At 37.3% G+C, this 24,068-nt stretch overlaps 1 protein-coding gene across 4 annotated transcripts in view; it reads left to right on the top strand.

Annotated features, from left to right (window-relative positions):
- Positions 1–24,068, top strand: part of SLIT2 (slit guidance ligand 2) — a 358,823-nt gene that overhangs the window by 313,007 nt on the left and 21,748 nt on the right. For all 4 annotated transcript variants that reach the window (XM_028088528.2, XM_028088519.2, XM_028088545.2 and 1 more), the window contains 4 exons: positions 2,162–2,286; positions 2,426–2,523; positions 3,780–3,919; positions 21,922–22,015. In XM_028088528.2, the coding sequence (XP_027944329.1) occupies positions 2,162–2,286; positions 2,426–2,523; positions 3,780–3,919; positions 21,922–22,015 (457 nt within the window). The remainder of the gene's footprint in view (positions 1–2,161; positions 2,287–2,425; positions 2,524–3,779; positions 3,920–21,921; positions 22,016–24,068) is intronic.

Raw genomic sequence — 24,068 nt, 5'->3', positions numbered from 1 at the left:
AATCAAACATAATTTTTGAAAAATGTCACATTCCAAAGAATAAACATAGAAACTGCCAACCCTGAACTCCTCTATTCAAACGGCAGTCTTATAAGGTTAAAAGCGCAGAAATAGACCAAGAGACAGTTTTCCTCAGGGTCTTGGGAAGTGGCCAGATGAGTGTTTACAGTCCTCGTATTTGCTGATGTTCTATTTTGCTTGTGTACATTCTTAGCTGTTTCCCCCTACACCTTTTTTCCAAGTTAGATTCTTCTCTCTTCTACCCGAGCTGAGGTACCCACTACTTGCTTTTCTATTGCTGATTCCAAGCATGATAAGGTTAGCGGACACAAGGCTATTTATGGTGTGGTATTATCTTAATTTAACTTACCGCTTTAACTAACTGCCACTATTTATTTCTCCAATGTGCTGAAATAGCTAAATGTACTTGATAAACATGTTGGGGCAGGGGCGAGAAATTAAATGTCCCTGAGCATCACTTTGGTATTGATCCATTAAGTTACTCTGGTCTCCCAGAAAAAATGAAGGGGACACTGTCAAAGCCTCTCTAGTGACTGAGGTGTCACTAGAAGTAAACACCACCCCTCTCCATTAATGCAGTCATCCCCAGAACTGTTGTCCATTTCCAGATGGTTAAACAAGAAACAGGAATCTCTTTGTAGAAAGATTTCAGGGGTTTTTCTGTTAATAGAAAAACTGACCGATACAGAACTGTATCCTCTTTTGGATTTCACTCCATAACCATTAAATGAATGTGGACTGGTATTTTTCAGGGGTAAAGGAATACACAGATATGAAGAGTTCTTATGCCTACCATGATAATTTACATTTTCTTTCTGTTTCTGTGAGTACACCAATAACTCACAAACATTAATCTGTAGAAAAATCTGATGAACGATAGTTTATATGGGCAGAAATCCTACAATTGTGGGGTGGAGCTACCTTAGAAAGTTAGATCAGCGATAGTGGGAAGAGGGGCATGCTGAACAGTCAACTCAGATAGCTTTGCTGGAAGTGACATGGGATGAACCATACAGCTGGGATTATGGCTCCTTCTTCCAGTGAGGATAAAGAACTACAGACGTATTGCTGATGACAGAAATATAATGAATATATTTATGTTATAAAATATGTGTATTTTATATATATTAATATGTCACCCTGATACTGTCCTCATTGGTTGCCAAGAGGCAGTCTAATTAGCTCTCAGAAATATGGCCATAAGTAGCCTCAGTGGAACATAATTTTATCAGACAGTACAGTTTCCACATTGTTAGCCATTTATGGAATGAATATGTGTAACCAAAGGAAAATGGCTGCAAATGAATCTGCCTTTAATCTAAACCTTTCATGGGTCAGGGGACTTTTAAAGTGTGTATCCCAAGAGGTGAGATTGCAACTGAAGATGACTTCGACAGTATTTTCTTCTTGGTGGGGAAGAAACAGAAATCTCACCCACCACAGGCCTGTGCTAATGTGTTAACATACTGAACCAAAAGGCTATGAGGGAGAATATAATGGAAATTACCTTTTTGGTTTATTTCCAGGTGCGTAAAAGTGGCACTGTTTTCTATCTCCTGTATGAAAGTAACACTACTGGACTAATGATAGCCGGGCAGGTGCATACTACTGTATTTTTAATTGCACTGACTGTTTCTATTTATGCATTAAACTTGCCCACACATCCCCCAACCTCCCCCCCGCCACACACACACACACACACACACACACACACACACACACACACACACACAAGTCCTCTTTGGGATCGAAGGTATGCATTTCCATGACAGCTGGCTGAAGTTAAGATGGTGACACTGGCCATGGAATGCATCCACACAGGCTAGTTGGCCATGGGGGGATTGACCCTGGGACACTGGCATCACTAACATCAGATCCTAACCATTTAAGTTCACAGCCCATAGTCCCATTCTGACATTGGGCACTCTCACCATGCCTCTCAATGAGATGGTCTCCTGTTGCATTCGTGAACATTATACGATGATGCTGATTTCTGTTCTGTTCATGGAAGAGATATACATATAGATAGGTGACCAATATTTTTTATACAAAATCTACTGTTACATTAAGGCATTTAAATAATTTAAGTGAACAAAAAATACAAAGCATCAATTTCTTATACTTTTTAATTAATTTTCAGGTCCTGTGGATGTCAGTATTCTAGCTAAATGTAATCCCTGCTTATCAAACCCATGTAAAAACGATGGCACCTGTAACAGTGATCCAGTTGACTTTTATCGCTGTACCTGTCCCTATGGTTTCAAGGTCAGTAGAAGCTTTTGAGGGAGCCCCGATCTGAAAACATAGCTTTCTTTGGTGGGTCCTCATTATTCTGTTGTGTTTTCTCTCTGTACTGAGATCTCCTTTATTTACACTTGACTTTACTTGGCCATTCCTTCTCTAGGGACAGGACTGTGATGTCCCGATTCATGCATGCATCAGTAACCCATGTCAACATGGAGGAACTTGCCACTTAAAGGAAGGAGAAAAAGATGGATTCTGGTAGGTCATTAGTCTATAATATTCTGTCTGAAGCATTGGGGCAAGAATAACTAAGTAAACATTCATGTTCCTTTTCCAATCAAAAGGTGTTATTCTTAAAAGAAGCCAGAAATTTATTCATAAGGACAATATGTATTAGTCCTTCTCAGAGATATTGTAATATGAAAAACAAGACATTACAGTATTCTCAGTTCAGGATGCTATAAAATCAAGAAATTTTTAAAACATGCATGTGCGTGCATTATGATTCATACACTCAGATTAGGTCAAGACAAAGTAGGAGCTCTGTTATGCTAATTAATAGCCAGTAGTCTCCTCTTCAAGTCATATATTCATCTGTTGCTTTGTGTATTGCTTTAACAGACAGTGTGTAATGATAAGATGTAGGTCCCACTGAAAGAGACAATTAATGATTTATTTCCAGGCCACAAAATGAGTAGACAGACATGCTGTGAACATTTTTAGTCTGGAGTTATTTAATCATATGGTACAACTACTTCAGATGTACTTCATGAATTATGAAACAGAGTTCTTATAATGACGGTAATAATTTCACATAAGAATGTTAATCTACTACAAAGCTTGTTGGAAATATCACTTTTTATAATTATTCTTCGTTTCTGCATTCTGTTCTGAAATGGTCTCTTTTTCAGTAAGACTACTCAAAGATTATTTTGATACCTATCAAGGTCAAGTGTACAATGTGTTATTGTCATGGTAAAATTGTATCTGTTGAGACTTAACGAGAACGTTTACATTTTATAATGACAAGGAAGATGTAATTTTATTTTCATACTTCTTTTTTTGTTTTGAGACATGGAAGACAGTATAGTTAGGGTAGGAGGTATTGTAATTTTTTAAGTCAGAACCAGTTCCTCCTTATTTATGAGCAGAGAAGCATGAATCATTTTATTAGAGCACAAGGTGAGATTAAGATAGCTAGAGCTGTAAGCTTTGCTTGTGTTTTAGACCTGCCAATACATTGGATTTATTGACTTAAAAGACCACGGAGCCATTTGCCCTCTTGCAGCCAGCAAAAATTTTCTTTTTCAAATTGTTTCTGATTTGGGGGATACTACCTTAAATTCATGCTTACTACATGGCATTTAAAAGCATTTTAAAGTTCAATTTCTTCCAGTTGAAACCTCTGTAGTTGATGGTTGTGTTTAGCTTTTTTCAATTTTTGGACCATATGGCTTTAAAATGCAACATGAACATGGAGTTTTTTTTTTGCCTTTTCTCCCCCTGGTGTTCAGGTGTATTTGTGCTGATGGATTTGAAGGAGAAAATTGTGAAGTCAATGTTGACGACTGTGAAGATAATGACTGTGAAAATAACTCTACATGTGTGGATGGAATTAATAACTACACGTGCCTTTGTCCACCTGAGTACACAGGTAGGAAGAGTAGGAAATTCTGTGCCATCAATAGTGTATCTGTTTGAAAGCATCACTGGCAATGTGCTGTATATGTGTAGTAAGCCATTGTATTATTCAATAACTGGTAGGTGTTTTGAAAATTAGATGTAATGTGAATAACAGAGAGTTAAGAGGGTTTCAGCCAACCAAATGAAAGACCAAGCAGGCATCTACATAAAGTCATGCTATCCAGCTGAAAAAGAAGTTATCATTCTGAAGCTTTTCATCACAGGGTTGCATAACATTTTTCATGCAAAGAATTTGTCCTGTGCAAACCAACCCACCAATACACAGATGAAAAGGGGACCTATTTTTCACATAGTCGAAACATAACTAAGCATTTGAGATTACTTGTGTCCATATGTTGTTTCTTCAGTAGTGAGTGTTTTCCTCTAATAACTCATGTCCTTCAAAATAAAATGTAATCAGGAAGATACTAAGCACTTCGGATAATCATATAATTATCACCTTTTTTTCTGACATTTTGTATCTGGGGGTGACAAATTTCCTAAGTCTTTCTGAGCTGGTAAACTTCCCTGCATAAACCAATTTGCTGTAAAGGCCATGTCAAGTTTAGACCTCCTGTTATGTCAGAATATCTGTTTTGATTGATTTTGAGGGCTATGAATAAGAAGCAGAATAGTTACAATCTTGTTTCTGTAATAAACCACTTCATTTTACAGTTGATAGAGAAAAGGAGAATGTTACACATTTTATTTGTAAGAAAAGGTGGGGAAGTAGATTCTGTCACTCTATTCAAAATTACCATTTTCATTTTCATGGGTATTTTTCCTTAACCATATATTTCCTTACAATTTTAATACATAGTTAAGAATATCAGAGGGTAAAATAACTATGTAGATGACTGAGGTTAACATCTCTAAACATGAAAAGATGAGAGCACATCTGTATGATTCACTTTCCCAGGGATTTGTCAGAATAGCATTGAAATTTAATCTTTCATGGAATACTCAAACTTTGCATTTTAATAACTACTTTTCTTGGTAGGAAAATGCTACGTAAAATGAAAGTGTTCTGTTTTGACAGCCCAGATCTGTTTGAGTGCCTTCAAACCTGTCTTTTCCATGATACGTTTTTTTTTTTTTTACACCAGTGAAGCATATAATGTGATATATTGAGTTTCTAGGAGAAATGTGAACATGTTGTATCATAATCGTTCTATTACATATATGCAGCCCTTGGACCCCTTAGTGGCTAGTTTGAATTCCTTGATATTGTGCATTAGTAAAGGATAGCAAGTATATTCAATAGGTACCCATCCTAAAACGGTTGGGAAGTGTAAGTGCTACATAGCTTTCACATTCACACTAATATTACTTGTGTCACACCTCAGACATTTGCCACTGGCCTGAACGCACAGATCCTGGAGCCCTTGGAGCTACCCTGAGAATTATTGGCTGAGCTAAGTTAGACTTGTACAAGAAACCCAACGTTTGCACTAAAATCTGTTACCTAGTACCTTCTCAGGATGGAATAATTCTGTTTGCCGATCATTGTCCTAATCATTATCAAAAGGGCTTAATTCACTTAATTTTGGAAGCCTCTTTAAACCTACACCCACACTGACCTGGATAAATTGGACCCAAGCATTTCAAGCACGCTTGGGTTAGCCAATGAGCTCCTGAGCACAGAAACCAAGAATTTATGTATATCCCCTGATGAAACCCTAGACTTGAAAGCACTGCGTATTTAGTTCTTACACACCTTTCTTATGATAACCTACATCAGGTGGCAGACTCTTCTCAGTTGATTTGGAGGGGTGCACCTGCTTCGGCTTTAGATTTGCTATATGTTATTCCTAATCCATTTCTTTTGAGTCTTATCTTACCTTCTCTCCCTTCATTTTCTAAGCTTCCTTCTAGTAGCTGCTCCTCTTGAACACATTTTCTCCATCCCAGGTGATTCAGTTCAATGGCCCTCCCTCTGAGAAGTATCATGAAGCCTCATTTCCTTCTGTCAGATCTTTGAAACATATCAAAAAACCCTGAGGCTTAGCAAAACCACTTTTTAACCAAAATATGACATCTATAAAAGCCATCATGTGGGGATCTGCCATGACTATCTGTCCAGAGCCATTTGGCTCTCAACAAGAACTGAGGCTGACATGTCTTTAGTCATTAGCTATTGCAAATACCGGTTTGCCTTAATTTGGGCAAAGGAGAAACAAAAACATTGAACTCAGTAGCAAGCTCACAGCATACAATACATGAAGATACTACCACTGTAACTGGGCTGGGTCTCGTGGGCAACAAAGAACTTGACGATTTGGCATCAGAACAAATATCTATACAACGCACATTTGTAACCCATCCATTAGCTGTAGATTTTTGTTCATATGTGAAATGAGCTCATTTACAAAATATCAAGCAACCATCTGCAGATTTTGAAATCAGTGGCGCATGAGTGGCCTTTAATTATGGGAAAGCATAAATTGGACTCTAGAGTTTCATATCATGCTTCATCCAAGGCTGTAGTGAGGGAGGATTTTTTTTTTTTTTTATAATGTGGCTGTATTGTTTTAGATTTAAGATTGGAATCTGATTAATGAGTAGGAGACCTGGGAAAAGAAACCCCTGCTGTGCTCAGGGAATATAATCATGTTATCATTGCTTAAAAATCACTCAAGTCATAAGTTGCTTTTCTGTTTGGAGATGTTTTACTCTATACTGCCAAAGGCAAACAATGAGAAAGGGAACTGTTTAGCAGGAACAAATAAAACTTCACGGGAAGAGGTTGTAAATTATTATGGTGAAAGGTTTTATATTTGGCACCCATGTCAAGAGTCAGAAATGGACATAATGTTAACAGAGAAAATTCAGAGATCTGAAAGCAGTCCGACAGAAAACTCATGATGTGATAGGCAGGCTATAAAACGGAGCTAAAAATACTCAAAACAAAATGAACCACCATTGGGAAATTAAATTTATTTAAACCCTTGTAACCAAAACATCACAGTAAAAAGTTACTGATTTATTAAAGGAGAAAACTCGCTATTCTTTCCTGCGGCAGGGATTGACAACATCAATTTTAAGGGTCAATATTGTTTTTTATTATCTAATCCTTGCTATGCCTTCCCCACCCGAGCTATCAAAACTACTCTCTTCTACCTAACCCAACCCATTATCTGTCCTTCTGGTTGTATAATATGACTGTTGGTTGCTAGTATTTTTCAGATAAGATTAATTTTTGGAAAATTTAATTCACTGTGATTTTAAATTAACCTTACTGTGTTAAGGATTCAGGAAGTAGGACTCTGGAATTATTACACAAATAATTTAAAAATTCACTCTAGGGTTTTAATTTTAGCTTGCAAGATTATTTTTGTTTTTGTTTTTAATCATTAGTATATCCTTCCTAAAAACAGCACATATCTTGGAGCTATATTTTTAAGGAATCCCTCAAATTAAGCTCAAAACCTATAGAAGTGAAAATTGTAAATATGGCATCCCTGCAATGTTGACAAACTTGACACCTATTCTGAAACTCTGGTATGAACTTTAGGTGTTGAATCAAAAAATATGTTTTTGCAAGTTTCACAAGAGTCAGAACCCTGGATCAACTCTGTCATGATGATGTTTCCTAACACTCTTCTCGTGGGACCATATACAAAGATGACACAAAATTGATCACAGGATAAACCACGGTAGTATTAATGGGTTTATATAAATTGAGTGAATGAAAGCTTCCCTACAAATTGGGCATGTAAAGACTTAGAATGTATTTGGTCAAAAATATCCAGACCATTTTAGTTTTTCCATTTTGTACCATTATTCCTTTGTTTTCCAAATCTCCAACACCCACACACAAACCATGAAGTGCACATCTTAAAATGTAGAGCTGCTGGTGGGTAAATGTACTGATTTAGACACGGACCTCTGGCTTCCTGTGATGGCGTTTACCTTTTGCCTCATTTACTCCATGTTTGTGTGTCTGGCCCGGCTGTAGGTAAGAAATCTAAGGCTTGCTTCAGTTTGCTCTCACCCTTGGCTTCTCTGTTGTTACTGCTGCGCATTGGCTTCGTGTGCTCCGTTGTACTGCAATGTAAAAAGTCTTTTGTCTCTTCTGTCTTTGTCGCTGCCAGCTGATAATCTGAATGAGGTGGAAAAAGGTTAGTTGCCTTTTAAGTCTATTATGATTTTCATTTTAGTTTCCCTCTTTCTTTTAAAGCTACATAGATTTCATTGTGTGTACGTGGTAAAAGGAATGTTGGCAAAATCTGAAATCAATATGTCAAGTCAGGCATTTGGATCCTTGACATATCGTTAGCTATGCCAAACACTATAAAAAGGGCATCTGAAGTGCACACTATCAATTTCTAGAAATCTATGAAAGAAATTCTCTGAGTGGGAAGAAGGGGTGGCTAAAAAGAAGGACTAATACTTTATACTTCCTACTTGTTTGTATGCTTTAAAGATATCACAAACAGGAATTACTTTTACAATGAAAACCATAGGTCAATCAGTATAGTTTTAAGATAGAAAAATTTTTAAATAGTGGGAATTTTCCTATAACTCTAAACTAACATCTTTAGTAATTTGAATCATGGAAAATATTGGAAGATGTATATATTTATTAAAACCTTTTATAAAATAAGTAATGACAAAGCCAAAGAGGTTGATTTTTAGAATCACATTGTCGAAACATCATAGGATAGCATGAGTATTAGGCAGTATTTTCAAATCATATAAAGAACCATATCTAGTCATTGACATCAACATGGTCCATAGAGCTCCCCAAAAACATCAGGGCCCAGGAAAGGAAGTCCTAGAGTAATTACAGTGATAGGCACTTCTGGGGAATTATCATGAAACCTTTGTGAAATTCCATCTTAAAGATTCAGAGTTATTACTAATAACATTGGATTTTTGCTTATTCAGCTGACCAGATGTCTCCATGTGTCATGCGCAGGCACGGCATCCTACGAGAAGCACAAGATGTGCTTGTCTTGACATTTCCGGTTGTATGTGAAGCATTTGCAGTGGGATGATAGGGCTAACGTGGAATGCATTATGTAGGAGCTCCCTTTGTCTCTGCATACTACCGATTTCATTATTTTTTCTGTTGCATTATTCAGGTGATATGCTGTGTTTTGTCACTTACTATGTACAGAGTTAAGCTGAAAGACATGAAAAAAAATGGCTTTGTATTTTAGAATCTTAAAATATAGCCTGTACAGTTCTCAGAGGATTAATGAATCCAATACTATTCTTGGGCAAAGGTCCTCTTTTCTTTTTACAAGTAAAGCAATTGGTAGTCTGGGACAGGAATGTTTAAGGTTTGATTCTGTCTCAGAAACACAATAGCAATTGTTCTGTTATAGGATTATGTCCTTAAATAGTTATATAAACTCTCAGGAACAAGTTTGGCCGTGTGATAGTGTTTTAAATCACCATGTGGTTTCATATGTTGACTAAATTTCATGCTTATGTTTATAAAAGATGCCTTCTATTTCCAAGACTCTGCTGCTGACAGAATTTGTTTGAAAAGTAGTCAAATATTCTCTATTTTTTAACCCAAACCTTAACTAGAAATTAAATTTCAACTTCTTTATAGCAGAGAGTCGCTTTCTTAAATAAAAAGAAGCTCCATAATTAAGTGACATATTGTTAATTTAAAAGAACACTATAGATGTGAACAATAAGGATCTAAGCAATAACTTGTATAAAATGAGAAAACATTAACCCAAGGATACATACCTTTTAAGTAAGGATCTAAATGCAAACCAATGTCTAACTGACCCCAAGGAATACACTGTGATTTGAGGGGGGGCACCTTCCACTGGCATCAGTCCCTTCTTGTCTGCTATCTTCCAGTTGGAAAGTTTTCACATCCTATAGTGGCTTTGCCTAATCATTTATGGTAAACAAGTTCTTCTGCTGTCTCTTCAGCTTGCTGTATATAATTGTCTTTTATGTGCATTTGAAAGGAGTAAAGTTATAGCCACAGAATTCAGGGGCAGGCAAACAATCTATTTTATCTACACATAAAAAAAAGAGAGAGAGAGAGAGAGAGAGAAAGAAAGTGCCTAATCAATGCCTGCACAATTAATTAATTATTTCTCCTGATGATTAGACTGCCTTCCATCATGTAGGGCAGGTGGGGTACTGACGAATTTGTGTAGCTGATGGGAAAAGCTCAGGTTTCTTATCCTGGCGCTAATATTATCAACTCTGGAATCTCTTGCCGTCTTTGCAGTCTTCCCCCCACCAACCCCGGGAAACAGGGATAATGACATATGTCGCACTTCACATAGGAGTTTGAGAATAACATGGAAGAATGTATGGGAAAACATCTCACAGGGTTAAATTTCTGTACTTAAGAAATACCAGGGGCTGCCATTCTAATGGCATAAGAATTCTTAAGGGAATTTTGATAGAGGAAATCCTACCTAAAGTAAATTATATGTGTGAAGGAAATTTCTCTCCCAAAATTTTTCAGTATATCTTTCTGTAAATTACTATTTTGTAATTCCATTTTCCATGCACATTTCAAATAGAAAGACTTTAGAAGTGTCTTTGGTTCTCTTTACCCCCTCACTCGACTTCGAAGTATCGGAAAATATTAAATGCTGAAGAACTCTTGGATTTCACTTTCTTTTTTTTAGGCTTTGTGTATATTTTTAAATTGTTATGATCTCTTATTAACAGTGACTCTTTCTGCTATTAATTCTGCCTCAAAACGTATACTACTTTATGTCAAAGTCAATATAGCTACAATCATGCTTGCGGTCTGTTTTAACTGGAGAGAAAATTCTGGGAGCCTAACAAGATAATGTGATTTGCCTTCATCTTCCTACCTTTCAAAGCCTTCTTAAATTTGAATCTCAGAAAACATTTTAAAGATCCTGTTTGCTCTTTTAGGTAGTAGGCAGGGCCCACTGAGCCCAAAACAACAGTTTAGCTTAACCAAGCCTTAATTTATTTTGAAAACAGAGTTAAATATTTCTACAGTTTCAGTAGATGTTGGAAATGGCTACACTATTTAGCCCTGATGTTCTAATGAGGAAGTGCTAAGAAATACATCCTTTTTTGTTAGTTTGGGGAGAGGTAAGGTTTTCATTTTAAAAATTCAAAAGATATTTATTGAGAAAATACCTTATGCAGGACACTGTGCTAAGCATCAACATGATTTTGTTAAATTCATAAAACATTAACCTGTCTACCAGGCAAACTGTTTGGCTTTGTTTCTTCACTTTGAGTTCTTCAGTTATTTCACCAGTACAAAGCCATCCTGTCTCATATCCAAGAAAGTTAGCAGCATAATATAGTTACTTTACTATATGATAAGTAAAACAGTCTTTTCTGAATGAAAGCTAATCAAACTTTATGGTAAACAAAGCCTTATGGAGCAACCCATTTCATCCTATTTAGGACAAAAGTGAGAACATAAAATGACTTTCCTTGTTTGAAACATCTTATTATCCACATTTATAGAATATTTTCTTGAGCCTTCCTATTTCGAATTATGATTAACTTTTTCTCATGAGATTACTCTGTGGCAGTGTACCCTTCTGCACGTGTCCCATTTTGCACACCTCTTACATCCAGAGGACATTTATCAGTGTCTATTGGATCTTCAAGAACTCACGGCCCCTCAAGATCATTTCCTTATATAGAAATATAACCAGTGGAATTAATTAGGTTTAGAGAAGTGGGGAGGATCTGGGTAGTTTATTGATCATATTTTGGAGGTCAGTGAACTTTCTAATTGATAGGATGAATTTCAGTTTAGTGAACACAAATAAGAAAGCTTTAATATTTTAAGCATATTAAAAAGGATCCTCAGGAAGAGTTGGCTCTTTAAAAAGGAAAGAAGGAAGGAAGGAAGGAAGGAAGGAAGGAAGGAAGGAAGGAAGGAAGGAAGGAAGGAAGGAAGAAAGAAAGGAAGGAAGGGGAAAGAAAGAATAAGAGAGAAAGAAAAAGAAAGAAAGAAAGGAAGGAAGGGAGGGAGGAAGGAAGGAAGGAAGAACAGCACACTTAGTGATCAATAAAGTCAATTATTACCATCATCATTGATAAGGATACTGAATATTCAGATTGGAGACAAGGCATCTGTTCGTGTTAATGTGCTCTGGTGCCTGGGATTACCACCTTGAGCAGAAGATGTAACAAACAGGGCTGGACTGGTTCAGCAAAAGAGAAGAAAATAGAAATGCACTTCTTTCAGGTGTAGTTCAGTTAACAGTCCCTGGGATGACTCCCATCATCCCATCCTGCCCTCTACTCAGTTCATCCACCTCCTTCCTACACTGAAAGATCTGTGGGAGGAAAGAGAATGTTTTTTCTTTATACAAATAAAGAACAAATGGGAAATGCACAGTTTTTTACAGGAATTGGGTGGAATTTTAAAAATGTTGGTCATGAGAAACATTCAGGTCCATTTATCTTACCTTTTCAACCATGCCACTTGAGTGCCGACACACAGCCTTCTACCATTCCTGAATTCACGCTCCCCATGTCCAATCAGAACGGTCATTCTTTCGCAGGTGGGATATCAAAGAGCCAACAGGCTGTGCATCTAGTCCAGCCTGCAAGGGCGCACCTCAGGCTGAGGTGTCAGAACACAGATCTGCTGCTGGGTTTCCTTATTCTCTGTTCTTCCTTCCATTGTTCTTTATACCACCTGGGTCTCTTCATTAATGTTTTTAAAGTGTTTTTTCCTGTAAAAAGCAATCAAGTAAGTGCTGTCTTTCACATTATTCAGCAGCCATCGAGTATCTAGTTTGTGCCAGGCAATTTGCTAGTCAATGGAATGGGAAGGAGGAGGTGTAAAAATATCAATCAAGGCATCCTTTGCCCTCAAGTAGTGTACCTATCAGAAATTAAATCTCATTTATTTCGTCCAATAGATTACTGTTTTTGATACCTTCCCTCGCTGTGCCAATTCAAGTAAGGTAAAATTAGTACCATTTATTCAGGATTTTCTTGAGCCAAGCAAGAAATCTAAATGCAGATATTTGAAGAATGATGCATTTGATCCTCCAAAACTCTGTGTCCTGGGGATGAAACCAGATTTCCTCCCCTGTTACAAGTGTATTTGAAAGTGTCATAACAGATTAAGTTTAACACTAGAATTCGGGTTCAGTTATTCAGATTGTTGTCATAAGTTCCCTCTCTACTATTACTAATATTAATGATCCTTTTGTATTTAAAAGAAAACAAGTTTGGTAAGAATTTATAAATAGGAACAAGAACAGCATGCAGTGTCAGCCCCAGAACCCTCCCCTCCCCCTTCATACATCATGAATCCCAGAACGGACTCTGAGCCTTTTTTTGCGGGGGGGGGTGGGGGGGGGTGGGGGATTCAGAGATAAAAGAAATCTGGTTACGTTAGCAGGAACTAACGATGTCTAAGTGTTGTGTACCCATATCTAACACTGTTTTTGTTGTAGAAATCCTCAACCTGAATTTATAACTTTTAACTTTTGGAAAAATTAAAATGTGATACTTATTAAATCAAATGTACTTTTTCCTATGGCTTTATCAGTATAAAACAAATGAATATTTTAAACAGAGTGATTTGAAGTTGAAAAATTTCAGAAATCCCAAACCGGGGGATTAGAATTAGACCTCTCTTCTGCTCAGCAGGCTTTGAGGACTGAATAAGCCCAGGTGAGACATGCTCTTGCTCAGATTTCTTGGCAGATAGAAATCAACTAATTGTCCATCTGCTAACTCTTCATAAATATCTTCTTCCTGAAAGCATAGTTTACCTTGAATCCCTTGAGGGGTAATAATGAATTTGGGGACTGTGTTGTAGAGTTTTTAATAACAAATAAAAATGATAAGTCATTCAGCCAGTTTCTAAGCCAGGATGCTGTCCATAGTTTAGTCACTAAATGAAGCCCAAGGAATACTGGAAAATTAGGCATCTTTTTTTCTTCTCATTTTTCCAGATTGTAACTTCTCCAGAGTAAGGACTTCATCATGCATCATCATTCATATCCTTTAATCATTGGCTGGCACTATCTCAAAATATTTCTCCCCAACATTTTATTGTGAACATTATTAAACGAAAACAGCTTTGCATTTTGATCAAATAAATTCTCACTCCAGAGTACATGTGAATTACTCCTGTTATTAGTGGTTGATTTCCTTAATAAAACGTATTATTATTTTTAAATCAATAATAATGTAGATAGTTGGTAGTTGTTAATTGTAGCTCTCTGCAAGTTCAAGCCAATCTCCGTATTCATTGTAAAGACGATGAAACAAGACATTGGACTCACTTTTCTCCCTCTCTCCAAGACACAGCTGCTCGTGATTCTTTTGGCCTTTGTCACCTTTAATCCCCTAAGGGGAGGAGAATCTTCATTACAGTCCGGGTCCATCTGTCCTGCAAACCCTAACTGTTAACACCAGTTCCCCTTGTGGAGAGACTGAAAGGTTTGGTCCAGGTCCACCCAGACTCAGTGCTTTGCAGATAGACTTCCAGCCCCCACAGCAAATGTAGAGCCCACCTACTCAGCTGTGCTCTGCTGGACCTTGACTCTTTTGCAGTGCAGAGGTCATGGTCATAGGTTGCTTCCTATCCTTGTGCACCACTTGTTCTTTAAACTCTGTTAGAGAATCTCAGAGACCTAAAAGAAAATTTTAGGCCAAGGAGAGGACAGCCACATGAAATGAAACAAGAAATGAGACATAAGAACCAAAAAGAAAGAAAAGAAACAATGGCATAAATTGAAAGTTTTGTTCCCCACTATAATCCTCTAATAATTTAGCATTTACCACCTGTGTTTGTTTTCTAGGGCTACTGTAACAAAGTACCACAAATGGGTGGCTAAAAGGACAGTAATTTAGGGTCTCACAGTTCTGGAGGTAAGAAGTCTGAAATCAAGGTGTCAGCAAGATCTGTTCCTTTTGAGGATCCTGAGGGAAGGATCCCTTGTGGACTTCTCTCCTTGGCCTATGGATAGCCATCTTCTCCCTGTGTCTCTTCAGTCTTTTCTCTGTGCCATATTTCCCCTTCTTATAAGAACATCAGCCATAATGGATAAGGGCCCACCCTGTGACTTCATTTTAGTTTGATTACCCCTACAAAGACACCATCTCCAAATAAGGTCACATTCTGAGCTACTGGAAGACTCCAACATGTCTTTTTTAGGAGACAGAGAGAAGGAACACAAGTCAACCCATAACACCACATCACTATATTTTAAACTTTTGATTTTGCCCCAGAAAATCTGGTCATTTCAGTATTTTCTATGTCACTGAAAGGTAATTCCTACGATACATACCAGAAACCTAGAAGTCTGAGACAGCTCCTTCTCTTTCCCCTGCTCTCATCCAGCCCATCACAAATTCCCACAAATTTTGTTTCCTAAACATCTCTCCAGGCCATTCATCTCATCTACCACCACCCGAGGGCAAGCTGAGTCATCTGTCGTGTCCATTTTTATCTGCCCTTCTGCAGTCCATTCTTCAATGGAGCCAGAATGTTCTTTTCACCCAAATGAGATTATACCATTATCTTTTCAAAGTGCAGATATCATCTGAGCATCCCCCAGTTTAAAACCCTTCCATGGTACCCATTGCCTATGGAGTAAAGACCTTCTACCACATGGCCCCTGCCAATCTCTGTGGCCTTCTCTGCTACATTGTTTCCCCAGGCTCACTCCCAGGCTGTCAGAGCTAAGATTTTCCATGCATCCAGCCTCCTGCCCAGAGACTCTGCCACTGCTCTGCACTCCCCCTTCACCTTCACCTCCCAGTCTCACTTCTTCTGAAAACACTTCCAGCAGGGTCTGTCCCCCTCCTAGAGCACCAGGACATCTTCTGCTTAGCCTCTATCACACAAGCAATTTTATGGTTACTTTTGAAATTATTGATTAATATCTCTCCCCTCTCCCTCTCACGTATGAGCTCCATGAGAATACGAATATCATTTTGTCGTTGTTGTAGTTACAGTTCACCCTTTTACTCCTAGCATTAGCATAAGTCCTCATACAGAGTTGACACTCACAGTGTATGGTGATGTTAAAAATCTGATTTGTTATCATCATCATTAGAAAAAGGGGCACCTGGGTGACTCAGTTGGTTGGCCGACTGCCTTCAGCCCAGGTCATGATCCCGGAGTCCTGGGTTCGAGTCCCACGTCAGGCTCCCGGTTCAGCGGGGAACCTGTTTCCCCCTCTGACCCTCTCCCCTCTCATGATGTTTCTCTCTCTCTCTCTCTCTCACTTTCTCAAATAAATAAATAAGGGCACCTGGGTGGCTCAGTTGGTTAAGCGACTGCCTTCGGCTCAGGTCATGATCCTGGAGTCCTGGGATCGAGTCCCGCATCGGGCTCCCTGCTCAGCAGGGAGTCTGCTTCTCCCTATGACCCTCTTCCCGCTCATGCTCTCTATCTCTCATTCTCTCTCTCTCAAATAAATAAATAAATAAAAATCTAAAAATAAATAAACTAAATAAATAAATAAAATCTTTAAAAAATGCTATAGGGCGATCATTCCATAGGGTATCATGGAAGAAGTTTGTGGAATAGTTCTGAAACTACTTCAGTAAATTTGGTAAATAAGAAATGTAAACAAAAGGATAAGTTAAGATGCCAGAAGTATAAATGCAGATAAAAGGAAGGGCCCCCCCAAGAAGGAAGGAACATTAAGATCAGCTAGGTTCATAGATCTGAAATGAAGCAGGAGGCAAGGGCAACGCCAAGTGCAGGTATCCTTTCCCATAACAACCATTGAAATGCATTGGGATTTCTGCCTCATTTTAATAATATCACAGTATCACAACTTCAGAGGGTTCTGGGCACATGCTGACACTTTGTTCTTACCACTGAATGCAATAATGTTTTGTGCAGCTCAGGGTGATGCTCCCTCGGCTAACTTGCTGTGTACATTATCCATCTTTGTAGAAGCTTCTTCCCTTTTTTTTTTTAAAGATTTTTTAGAGCCACAGTTGACCTTGCACAACTTCCATTCCTGAAGATAATTTTACCAATGAAGAATTGGGGCCCAGAGCAACAACAACAATAAAAAAAAAAAAAAAACCAGTTCACTTTCCTGTAACCAAGCCACTGTTTTATACAGAATAAGTCACAGAAGGCCATTTTAAACAATAACTCAGCAACCCAAATATCATTTCACCAATTAAGAATACTTACTCCCCAGGATGTCTTTATGCTGGCTCACTCCTCGCTCCAAACAGCATTAATTCTGATGATCTTGCTTCTGTTCCACCTACAAGGTGACTATAACACTGATCATTCAAGTCAGGGCGTCTGTGTGAATGCATGGGGATACTACTGATAATTACCTTGAGACAACAGATAAAAACCAGAACAGTCCTGAGCAAGCCAGGGTATGTGGGCACATGACCACTATATAAATCTTCAGAAAAATCACATTTTCAGGTGTTCAGTAAGTAGCGATCATATTTCCTTCCCAAGAGTGGGCTTTGAGGAGCCATTCCCTTTTAGAGAAGAAGGCATCACTCTCGCCTTGCTCCCTCACAGCTCATACTAGTATCACTGTGGAACTTGGCAATTTCCAAGCCCACTCTCTGCTATACTTACATGGTAGATACAATCAAGAGGAAGTGATCCAAGAACTAGATGTCACTTTCTTACAAAAAAGACACCTGTTTAGAAGATGTAATACCTTTTCTTCACAAATTATAGCAGATCATTCACTAGCCTTTGTTACTCTGAAGAAATAATCGTAGGCTTCCTGTTGGACCATTTTCCATTTCTTCTCCAAAACATGGATCTCTCTCTCCCTCTCTCTCTCTCTCTCTCACGCATGCACACACACACACACACACACACATCTTTTTTTTTTTTTAATTCTCACAAAAAATAAAAAAAAGAAAAGAAAAAAGCTTAAAACTCCAAGCATAAGGCAGATTAAAAGTGAAATCACACTGGGAACTTCTAAGGGTATAGAGCTGAAAGCAAATAAAAAATAGGATTTCCTGGGATTTAGCAGAGTGGGTTGGAGCTAAATTATGGAATCAGTGTTTGTCTAGACCCCTGTCTCTTGAGGGGTTCCTGGGCACTGAAATTTAACCGGTATTCAACTACATTGCCCTTAACCACTCCAATGAGCTGACTTATCTTTCCTGCTGTCATGTTAAAAATATAAAGACCTGCTTACAGGATTATCGATTATAACACTAACCATGTATAGTAGAATAAAGAACATTTCCACCTTTCCTTTCTGTCAGCTCATACTTTATTATCTCAGGAAGGAAACTAGACACAGATGATACCGTCTCAGGCAGGCCTTGGACCATCAAAAGCTCAAATACAGTTGCCTTATTTCCTATTATTCTCCCCTGATTTTTTTTTTCCACTAATTTGGTACTAGCTGTAGCTACATATAGACAGAAGAAAGAAAAGAAAGAAAGAAAGAAAGAAAGAAAGAAAGAAAGAAAGAAAGAAAGAAAGAAAGAAAGAAAGAAAAGAAAGAAAGAAAGAGAAAAAGAAAGAAAGAAAGGGAAGGAGGAAAGGAAGGGAAGGAGGGAGGGGGAAGGAGGGGAAGGAGGGAGAAAGAAAAGAAGGAAGAAAGATTGCATAATGTTCACTCAATATTGTGAGTTTTAGGAGAAATTTTTCAATAGTAACTAAAAGCATATGAGTGAATGACTGTTAGTGAATTTTATTTCTATTCTTCATGGAAAACCAATGCAACTTTCAAATAGCCAAAATTTTCTTGACTGGTTGAGAAGTCGATATAAATAAAGTTCTCCATTCATCTGTGGAGCTTTCTACAATTCCCATCTTATATTGAGCTCTTGAGTTTCACCTCTGTGGGACAGTATTTGAACTTTAAAATCTGCCTTCCCCCAAATACAGCAGAATCCAATGTAATTCAAAAACACTGAAGAAATAGTCCAGTGAAAACATTTGTTTTAATAATTGACCAGAGAAAATTTAAAGTAATATTCAAAGGAAAGTTATAAGCTATTTATTATTAAGATGGGTGATTAATTATTAGGCAAAAATTAAACAGAAAAATATCTAAATGCTAAAATGAGATCCAAGTTGAATATAGGTCAATAAGATAGAGCTCTTGTATCTTTTTTCAATAACTATTATTTTAGTATGTCATAAGATCATACTTTATAGAGTTATGAAGACAAATATGCCCTAGAATACTGCTCTCAGTGATCTTCCAGTCAAAGAAAGGGAATGAGGTAGATGCCATAATATCCATGCCATCCAAAAGAATGCAGCCCTATTACCTTCCTTATTAAGTGGTTGTCATGAATATTAAGTGACTCCATATTTGTACAATGTTTAAAACTATCTGATATATAGTAGTAAACACTATACAAATATTTATTAAATCAATAAGTAAATACATACAATATATGTGCCATAACATAGGCACAGGCAAACATGAAAATTGTAGATTGATAACAAATGGTTGAAAAGATCCAGGAAGATTTCATAAAGAAGGGATATATGATGGGTGGAAAAACTGACAACAGAACTTATTAAAGTTACTAAAGCAAAAGGAAACACCATTGGTCCAGACATGAACTTGAGATAAATTTGTAAAATCATAAATAGACATAGGAGATGAGTATAGCTTGCAAGATTTGGCTTTAGAAGTGAATTAGGCAGTAGTGGAATGTAGAGGATGCTTTTGTAATATTTGTTAGTATTGTAATATTTGGTGACACTTAAAGGGAGACAAATCCTCTTTGAAGTAATCAACCAATCTTAACCAGAGTCAAATGTGTAGCTATGTATTGATAACAAAGAACTATCATACATGACTTCAGCAATGGTTAATATTGCTGCTTTGCTATTCTTATAAGATAAATTCCTTATAAAATAAGGAATACCTATTTTATAAGAAATATTATATACTTATTTTATAAGGAAAAGCTATCAATAGCTTTTTGTTTATTTGTTTTTTGCCTTCAAATTAACATGTTTAGTCTTAAAGCTGTTGACTAAAGAACGGCCAATCTGTTTAGCCAACAGTTTCATAGAACCACCTCCTTTCTCACTCCTTCCCACATCAAGTTTATGGAGAAACACCTAATGGAGAATAAAGGGTCAACTCTAATTTCTTTTCTTAGAGATGAATTTCTCTTTCAATGTTCTATCTCCAGCTCAGACTTTCTCTACTGGTTGACTGGGAGCTGATTGAGGGCAGAGTCCATTACATCTGTTCTTGTAGCCTCAGAATCTAGCCCAGCATCTTAGAGTAAATCCTTAAGAAACTGTGGCTTAGGTTGGCTTGATTGGCTTGGATTGAGTTGGGTTGGACTGGATTGGATCCAAGTGAATAAGAAGTCAAACATTTCCCCTGTTCTTATAATTTTTAAAACAATTTCTTATTTGGGTATAGAGTGAAAAATACATAGAGTATTTTTATCTATAATATATCTTAAATGGTCCCTCTCTATCATCAGTTATTACAAGCTCCTTTGTCTATAGACTACTGTAAAGAGCCTGTATCCAACCAATCAGATTTGATTAGAAAACTAAATATAAATTCATCATGGTAGGCTGATAAATTATAATGAATGAATTCCATCAAGAGGTATTATTACTTAAAGTAAAACTAATTGAAAGTGTAAAGCTTTAAATAAACACTGTTTAAAAATAGCTCATCATGTAGATGTTGTTAAAACCTTGTTGTATCACAAATCTAGAGATGCAGATAGCCTTCTTGAAGAAATATATGAGACTTTTGGTATAATTAGTTCATGTAAAGAGACAGAAAAAACCCTAACTTACCATACACCAAACTGATAGAATAACTGAGTACATTTACATATTTGCATCATGGATACAGATCTTGAAGTGTAAATAATATGCCACATTGAGTTGCTAAGCAACTCTTTCTACCAGGTAGCAAAGTTTTTCCTTAAAAGGACAATCTTACAACAAAGGAATGAGCTGCAAACTCCTGATTTTTAACCAATACTGTTTAAATCCACACACTTTGAATGAATGAAAATTCTAATAGTTCCTTGTAAATGAACAGCTCAGAGTAGCTCTGTCACTTGATTCATTCATTTGCTATATATAACACAATTAAAAAGTGATTTAGAGCTAAGGTAGCAAAGGGGGGAACTTTTAAATTTTATATCTTTCTAGTTATTATCTCACACAATGATTTGGAAAGTCTCACTGAAAATCATATTTGGCCTAAAACAAAATAGACCGTATTATTTGTAACTGAAGACGTTTCTTAAGAGGTTTTCAGATATGTAATTCAACATAGAGTGTCTAGGATCTTCATGGTTATGCTTTCAGCACTCATGTATTGATAAAATTTATTCTTTATGAGCTCGCTGATACTCGGGGGAAAAAAAGTGTATGTCCTTTATTCCCATTGATTCTCCTTTTGCTGTTTTCTATCTTAGTGGATAGACCTAAGGAGTATTCTGTTGAATTGTTGCAATTAAGTCATAAGACGGAAACAAAGCCTTTTTCTTCCAGACTTTATAAGACCTTGGAGACTATGAAGATAGGAGGATTGTTTTTCCAAACGTAAAACAACAGGATAGGCAAGACATAAAGGGCTACCTACCAAATGATTTTATTTATGTCACATTCAGAAAGAGACACAATTAATGTTTGGTCCAGTTAAGATAGTTACTTATCCTTGGGGTCAGGCTTCTTTGATGCTGGTAAATGGTGTGTTTCTGGCTGTGGATGCTGGTTACATGAGTGGGGTCAGTTTGTAAGTATTCACTAGCTATTCATTTATCCTTGGGGTATATGCTATACCTCAATAAAAAGCCCAAATCACCATAAATAAAACAACAGAAACGGGCTCATATTAGTTACAAACCACAATAGTTGTGTTGTCCCAAATCATAAGCCTGGTTAGCAGCATAACCAGCATTTTGGATCTTCTGCTTCCCTATCTTGTGATTTATTTTTTTCCCAGTCACAAGCTGTGCTAACTTCTGAGGCCCATGACAGCCTGCTGGCAGGAAGCCTGTTAACCTTTCCCTGTGAACTAACACTGTTTGCCATGTTAACAGGCGAGTTGTGTGAGGAGAAGCTGGACTTCTGTGCCCAGGACCTGAACCCCTGCCAACATGACTCCAAGTGCATCCTGATGCCAAAGGGATTTAAGTAAGTCAGAGCTATCTGCGGCTCACAATGCAGGACGCTGTTTTTCTTCAGGGACCTGTCTTCCTCACCTTCCTTTTAGGACCTCACTTCACACCTTTGCTCAGGATGAAAGGAACATCCTCCAGTGTCAGTGGCATTTTTATAAACGTTCCTATACAGCATGGACTTTATTTATTTATTTTTTTTAGTACAGGAGAAAAAATAAAAGACAGCATTTCCATTTGTTTCCTGGCTCTTCCTGGGAAGTCGTGCATGAAATAAAGTAGACTTTTACTGTGTTTACTTAAATGTATTTGAAAGCCAAATAAATTTGTAATATATACTAGGTGCTTAATTATCTGAATGTGAGTTTGTGGTAAGTAGGAAGTTTAGTTGAAAGTGAGATTTTTTTGGCCAGCACCAATTCTTAACTATCTAAGGTGAGGAAGGTAGAGGGACCGACCATATGTCCCAGGATGCCCGGGGACAGTCCCAGTTTATGCTTATTGTCTCAGCATTGTTATTAATAGTACCCCTTTCACCTTAGATTTGTCTTGTGTGGGATGATAGAACAGACAGTCATTCTAGATAGAGGGGTCCCTCAAGTAAACCCAGATCTTTAAAATTACTTCTTTTTCCTCCTCAGTAATCTTCCTGAAATATGTTTGGTATCAAATTAAATTATTCCTTTGCCACAATCCTGAAATAGTTTAAGGGTCTATCAACAGCAACTTCTCTTCTTAGAGTGGACAGTAGTTTAGAGATCATCTGGTCCAAATTCTTCATTTTAAACATGTGGAACACAGGACCCAGACAGGTCGGTGGCTGTCCAAAGATCTCAAGGTTATTCATTGGCAGACATGGGAGCTGGGTTTTCTATTTCCCAACTGGGTGATTTTTCGAAAACAGGTTACCTCTAAGATATTTTGTAGTTTATTAACATTACTGTTGGTTTGTTATAGAAGGTAACTTGGATTCTCAGGAATGATACAGTTGGGTTCAAGAGTGGAGCTGTGCTTATATCAGACAACTAGCAAATAGAATGATTTGTTCTTTTACCCAGTATTGATTGAGCACCTACCCTGGGTCAGGGCATGTGGTAATACCACCATCTTATGTAGTGTTTTATAGCTACTCACATTCACATACTTTATCTTCTCAGTAAAATGACCCAGGCATAATTGCCATAGGATTCAAAGAATTAAAGATTGCTTGGGTGGGGAACAGTTTTATAAGATGGGAATTGAGCTGGAACTCTAACATTTTGATAGTTGTCCACTGATTATCAGATACTCTAAGTTGAATGGGAGGTAGGGTCAGTATCTCCAGACCTGCCTTTCAGAGATCAATCTGAATAAAATGCGTATTCTCATTTTATTTACAGAATATTTTTTATTCACTTTGGTTTAAAATATGGTTTTAGAATATGCAAACACAGTTCTAGAATATACAAATACAGGGGTGCCTGGGTGGCTCAGTCGGTTAAGCATCCAACTCTTGGTTTCAGCTCAGGTCATGATCTAGCAGTGGTGGGATGGAGCCTGGCGTCAGGCTCTGCACTCAGCATGGAGTCTGCTTCTGATTCTCTCTCCCTCTCCCTCCCTCCCTCCCTCCCTCTTTCCCTCTCTCTCAAATAAATAAAATCTTAAAAAAAAAGAAACAAATATAGTTCAGTACCCACTGATTCCATTTGATACCTTATTGAAAAAGAAAAGAATATCTTTGATTCTACTTTCCATTATATTTTAGTTTACAGCCCTATGCAAAAACCAGAGGTCTTATTGAAATATTTATTTATACAAGATTCTGCATTGCATTTTGTTCATCCAAGTACTATACGTAAATTATTTTAACTCTTAATGTCTTTGATCTGCCCACAGTTGGAATTTAGCAAAATGAAAATCCACCACTTACAAAAAAAAAAAAAAGGAAGGAAGGAAGGAAGGAAGAAAGAAAGAAGGAGAAAGAAAAAAAGGAAAAGCCACCACTTACATACATAACAAATATTATAATTTTTCAGAGAAATTCGTCAGGAAAGCAAATGGTTTTCCAGAACTGCTTATCTGCATTGCAC

The sequence above is a fragment of the Eumetopias jubatus genome, unplaced genomic scaffold, assembly GCF_037043125.1.
Source record: "Eumetopias jubatus isolate StellerSeaLion01/CBP00866 unplaced genomic scaffold, mEumJub1_p1.0 scaffold_2, whole genome shotgun sequence".
Lineage (NCBI taxonomy): Eukaryota > Metazoa > Chordata > Mammalia > Carnivora > Otariidae > Eumetopias > Eumetopias jubatus.
Note: the sequence above shows the minus strand (reverse complement) of the source record. Positions and strands in the feature narration are given on the sequence as shown.